At 43.4% G+C, this 6,406-nt stretch overlaps 1 protein-coding gene across 1 annotated transcript; it reads left to right on the forward strand.

Moving 5' to 3' along the window:
* On the forward strand, positions 1 to 4,414 carry TEX52 (testis expressed 52). The gene is made up of 2 exons (XM_036760687.1): positions 1 to 548; positions 4,159 to 4,414. The coding sequence occupies exons 1-2, from the start codon at positions 1 to 3 to the stop codon at positions 4,412 to 4,414; spliced, it is 804 nt and encodes a 267-aa protein (XP_036616582.1).
* The last annotated feature ends 1,992 nt before the right edge of the window (positions 4,415 to 6,406 follow it).

Raw genomic sequence — 6,406 nt, forward strand, 5'->3', positions numbered from 1 at the left:
ATGACCTGTTGCAACGATCCCTTCACTGAGGAAACATGGGTACAGCGAGAATTCTTCCACCCAGACATTCCCTTGGTTTTTGGAGGCTTCACTCCAAAGCCCTACCATCAGCTTGCTGTGAAACAACCACCCTGTACAAAAATAAAGTCCATCACACGCCAGCGACTCCTCTCCCCTTGGAAGGGTACATCTCAACATACATGGGGCTACCACACTTGGGTGGATGTGGGGCGTCTACCCCCAGTCTTTCCCACAAGACCTGATAAACCTTATGATAGTAATGTCTGGCGATGGCTCACTCGCACTGAAGCCCATAAATGTCCTTTAACAAAGTATTCTGTCCCTCCACCTTCCTGGCTTGGGAAGAACAATTTATTGCGCTTTATTGACACTCATCCTGTCTTCATGGACCCAGTAAGAAAAGAGAAAGTGGTCACCCAGACCAAGAAGGAGATAATGGAAGCAGGAATACTCAAATCAAGAAGTGAAGCAAGGGTACCGCCACTGGATGCCCAGGGTAACATCTTGCCCCCCAAGAACTTCAAGAGGTAAGAAAATAACCTCTTCCTAGCTGCCTGTCTCCAAAAAAACGCAATCTAAATGTTAATCAGTACTGAATATAGTATTGAGCATTATGATAGGTGGTGTGGGATATGCCCCTCCAGAAGCATATAAAATAGAATCCCTTCTCCAAGGAGGAGGCTTATCTGGGGTGATTGGGCACACATATGCAAGACGGTCTATAAGTGCCAAATGAATACAGACTGAGTTCAGAGGAAGGGGAGAATACTATGGACTGGGTAGTTAGATTAAGTTTCATAAAGGAGATAGGACTTCAGCTATATACTTGAAGGATGGTAACAGAAGGTAGGGTGGTTCCTTATGAACTAGACAGGAATGTGCCTAACATTTAGCAAGGCCTTTGTGGTTATTTTGGAGCCACCTCAATTCCACCCATTATGGGAATTTGGAGCTAAGCTCCATCCACTGTCACGACCTGAATACAGTCCATGGGGGTGAAGGATATGGATTCAGGCTAACCTGACAAGATCCTATGCTGGAAGAGCGGTGGGTGGTGAGGTAAATACAACCTACTCTTAAAGCCAAGGTCCAATTATGCAAGCATGTCAGAGCAAGCTATATTGCTCCTAAGAGTAGTTTTGGTAAAGGATTGAAATAAATTGCTAAAATGAGATTTGGGGATTGTGGATTTTCAGGATTTCCCCTTTCTCCTTCCTGGGACTCCATCATCCACCATCTCTGATTATTTCTGACCATGGCTCTGTAACAGATTAGAATGAACTTTAGAGATATTCTAGTCCCATCTATACCTGAATAAAAATCCCTTCTATAACATGCAGTGGTTCATAGATTTAGAACTATATGTGTATATATACATATATATCATATATGTATGTATATGTATATATACACATATGATGGAAGAGACCTTAGAGTTCCTCCTCCCGCACTTTACAAATGAGGAACTCAGGACCAGAGAATTTCAATGATTTCTCTAAGGGCACAGTAAGTGAAAGTGCTGGGATTCAAACAGCTGGGATGCCTCTTCCACAGACTTCATTTTAAAATGGACCTGTGGCTTTGTTGCTCTAAGAAACCCCTTCTTCCAATGCAGATTGGAAAATATTCTGCAAATTATATTCTTAGACAGTGACCTGGGGTGCTGAGAAATTAGGTGACTTGGTTCAGGTCTCAGCCTATATGTGTCATTAGCAGCTGCTTCTCATACGAAATATGTACAGAATTAAATGCAAAGCAGTTTAGAGCCAGTGAAAGAAAACACTAACAAATTGCTGATCAGGAAAGGCCTTCTGTAGGCTGTGACATCTGAGCTAGGCTCTGAAAGAAGCTAGGGAAGAAGAACCCGCTAAATCCACTGCCTCTAAAACATCCCATCTCACTTTTGGACAGCTCACTAGACTTCTAACATCAAGCCTAAACTTGCTTAGTTACAGCCTCCACCCATTCCTGCTGGTTTTGCCCTTGGGGGCCAAATGCAAATAGAATACAAGTCTAGTCTCTTGTCCACAAGATAGATATCATCCCTCCAATCCATATGCCCCACTTAGGTATTCTTTTTCTAAGTTAAGCATATTTAATTCCTTTCACTGATCTTCAATTCGCATGTTCTGATGATCTTTGATTATTTTGATTGCCCTTGGGATTCTCTCTAGCTTATTAATCAATTAATTGATTTATCAACAAATATGTACTGAATGCCCCTATGAGCTTAGCACCATGCTTGGGAAGAATGCCTTCCTGAAATACCTGGATGTGTCCTATTATCCTGAAACCTCATGGCAAAACAACAAAGGGACTGAAAACAGCTCATTATCTCTTCCTAACTTGTGCATACCTATCAGGGTACCAACAACCTTCCAGTCACCCAGGTTCTAAACCTCAGAGTCATTCTCAGTGCTTCACCCTCCCTCGCTCCTCTCCTCATCCAATCAGGTGTCAAGTCTTACTGATTCTACCTCTAAAACATCTCTTGCCTCCATCTTTTTCACTTCCCTGGCCACCACTCTAGTTCAGGCCCTTATCAGCTCCTGCTTAGGTTCGTGATTGGTCTCCATTTCTCCAGTCTCTACTTTCTCCAATTCATTCTCCACATAGCTGCCAAACTGACATTCCCAAAGCATACGTGTGATCGTGTCGCTCCCCTTCTCAAGAAGCTTCAGTAGCTCAGGGATCAAATCCAAGTTCTGTTAGGCATTTAAAACCCTTCACCATTTGGCTTACTTTTCCAGGGGAGGAGGAGGCTGCAGTAACAGCATACAACAATCTATGTCTTTGCATATGTACTCAGTTCCTAGAATAGTATGTTCTCTCCTCACCTCTACCTCATAGGATTTCTTGTTCAGTCTTTCAGTCCTGTCTGACTCTTCATGACCCTGTGGACAAAAGCCCACCAGTACTGTTAATGGGTTTTTCTTGGCAAAGATACTGGAATGGTTTGTCCTTTTCTTTTCCACTGGATTAAGGCAAATAGAAGTCAAGCGACATGCCCAGGGTCACGTGGCTAGTGAGTGTCTGAAGCCTGATTTGAACTCAGGTCTTCCTGACTCCAGAGCTCTATCCACTACGCCGCTCCTGCTTCAAAGGTCAGCTCATCAAGGATTAGTCTGCTTCCCCAGCTGCCAGTGGTTCCTCCTTCACAAAAATTACCATGCATTGATTTTGTGTCTGTGTGTACATATAGATAGATAGATAGATATACATATATATATTGTTTCTACTTTATAAATACATATTATTTTAGGGATGGAATATAAACTCTTTGAGCATAAGGGATTTTTTTTTGGTTTTGTCGTTGTAATGCCAGCCCGCGAAGTAATAGGTGCTTAATAAATACTTGTTACTTGCTTGATTGATTGATAAGAGAAGGCAGAGAAATTCACAAGAGTACCACCACTAGATGCCATCCCCCACACCACAGACACACATATTAATCTTTCATATTATGTGTATGTACATGCACATGCATGTGTAAGTACACATATACATACACATTGTGTATGTATTTGCATTCGTGTGTATGTATAGACATTTATATATATATATACTTCTTATCAAACCTTAAGTTCCCAAACCTCTTATTCTTTTTTGTATATGGAAATGATGATTGTTACATTCACAATAAAAAAAATTTAAATGAGTGGAGAGATAGAGTGGTCAGATGAGACTTCGTGCGGTTTTGAAGAAAGCTTAGAATTTAGGGAATAACCAAGAGTGGGCCATAAGGATTGAAGACCTAAACCACACCACAATTCAATTCAACAAAAATTTTTAAGCACCTATTTGCAGAGCACTATGATGGGGGAGGGGAGGGATAGAAAATATAGATTTAAGAATTCCCCTTATGGGAGTGGAATTTAATATCAATAAGGAAAAAACACAATATACAACTGACACACGTAGCACCCTGACACCCAGGCAATTAAATCCATGGATCAATTTTATTTGTTAATTATTTATCAAGTATTATTGCCAAGATAAGGGAAGTAAAGGGCAGAGACTGCATTCGAATATTTCTTTACATGGTTTGTAGAGGGAAGTCTTTCTTGCCTCACCTTCCATTAGTACCCCTACACAGGATCTCCCCTTACATCTCCATTCTCTCTTTACCACAAACAGGTACAGATATGTGACACCAGGTGGACGATTGGACCCTAACGGCTTCCAGCTTGTGCCCACCCCAGTCCCCAATTTACTCTGCAGGGGTTGGCCCTGCCCAAACCCTCAACAACATTACAAAGAGATGTCGATGAGGCTGTTACTGCAGCCTGCTCCTCCCCTGGACCCTGAAATGGTGAGGAATTACCAGATTCTTGCAAAGGACCGAGCAGCTACTCCCATCTGCTATGTCTCAGAAGAACCCCGCGTGGCCTAAGGGGCAAGGGGTGCAGTTAGGAGATGGGGTGCTGGGAGGGAGAGGGCTGTCTCATTCCCTAATACAACTTCACACAGGAGAGAAATTAGGCAAGACCAGAGGATCCTCCAACTCCAAAGAAAGACACCAGAGAAATATTGGTACATTATATTCTGTGTTCCAGAGACCTTAACCCGAGACACTCCTGCTCTAGGCAAGAAACACCCTAGAGTGGTGGAAACTCCAGCTCATATGTGTTTTTCCATCTACAAAGTTCTTTCCTCATAATAGCCTTTTGAGGTAGATAGTTCACGTATTTTACAGGCAAGGAAGCCGAGATTAAGAGTATAACTTGGATTAATCATAGGATTTTAACACTGTGAGGGACCTTAAGAAATCATCCAGCCCAACTCCCTCATTTTACTTATAAGGCAATTGAAACCCCAAAAGTTGAAAGGACTTGTTCCAAATTCCATATACGGTATATTGCAGAGCTGGGGTGGAATCCAGCTCATTTGGCCTCAACGCCAGTGTTCTTTCTTCAGGGCCTCTTACACATACACACCAATGTAAACATATACTCTAAGACAAAGAGGAACACATCTGTAAAGCAGAGAGATTAACCCCATTTCCCCTCTCCTCTGATGGCCTTGTACACTCTGCTCTTCACTGGTGAGAGAGCCACAGTTACCAAAGATAGTTTTCTTCTCTTTCTCTTTTCCCCTTCTCTTTCCCCTTCCTCTCTCCCCTAGAGGGTGAGCCTCTAGTACCGTGGAATAGGAGTAACTTGAAATACATATTCCATTTATTGGCTAGCCCCAGGATTCAGTTTAGGGGAACCCTCTTTGGGGCCATAAAATGTTGAGGGACCACCATTCCAACCTACATCTACTTCTACCTGGCAGGGAAAACATGGACCTTCTCAAAGAGCTCTCCCACTCAGCCAGCAGCACCCCGGACCCAGCTAGCCACACAGTCTACGTGTTCCATTTCCATTCCCCTTGCCTCCTTCCAAGGTGATTTTCAGAGCCATCTTTTCTAAAAACAAACAAAAAACCAAACTTTTTTTTTTAACTGATGCCTTTCATGTTTACATTGTAGTCATTTCCTAACCTCTTCCCAATATGAACCCTCTCTTGTAGCAAAGAAAAATAGTGAGCAAAGGGAACTGACAGTGATCTTATCTGACAGCACATGCAATATTCTGAACCTGTCGCTCCCCACCCCTCTCTTGAAAGGCATCTCATTGGACACATCTCCCCCCAACTTATAGAAAGTTGAACTCTCGAGAGCCCTGAGCCAGAGGATCATAACTCAGCCTCCCCTTACTTTCCCGAAGAGGGAGATATCTTGAGAGGGAAACAGAAACAGGTAGTTCTGCATCTTTACTCCACCCACCCACCCCAAAACACATACATACACACACACACACCCACACTGTATCTCCCCTGAATGTTACAGCCTTACTGATACTAATTATTGCCCATTGCCAGAGGCCTAACACTCCTCTGGGGAAACCTTCCTTTTCTCAAGGACAGACTCACTAGTCAGTCACCCAGTTTCTGTCTCCCAAAGGGCAGAGTATATGTTTACAACTTCTCAGAGGACCTGAGAAGTTGGAAGATGCTGGTTGGCAAGTACCCAGGGTTGAGGAAGGGCTGTGGAGAGGAAGAAGGAAACACAGCATTGTTAGGCCTTGCCCATAGTTTTGATTGTCACCAAGTTTTACAGTGGCTTCCCACCATGGTAGGGTTGTCTTGACCAAAGACCTGGTTTGTTGCTGCAAAGCCTGACTGTCACCCGACTGCCTCGGACACCTTCCCTTTCCCATGTTCTAGCCTATTCCCCATTTGTCTCCTCCAGGCATCCTGAAGGAAGCCTTCCTGGACTTATCCAAAGGCGAGGGGAGGTAACCACTCCCTCCTGTCTTGATTGAGCTACGTCTCATCCGAAGCAGACTGAAACCCTGAATCTGGATGTCCTGACTCATGTGCCACAGCATCATTACCTAAT

This window comes from Trichosurus vulpecula, chromosome 5 (genome assembly GCF_011100635.1).
Source record: "Trichosurus vulpecula isolate mTriVul1 chromosome 5, mTriVul1.pri, whole genome shotgun sequence".
Lineage (NCBI taxonomy): Eukaryota > Metazoa > Chordata > Mammalia > Diprotodontia > Phalangeridae > Trichosurus > Trichosurus vulpecula.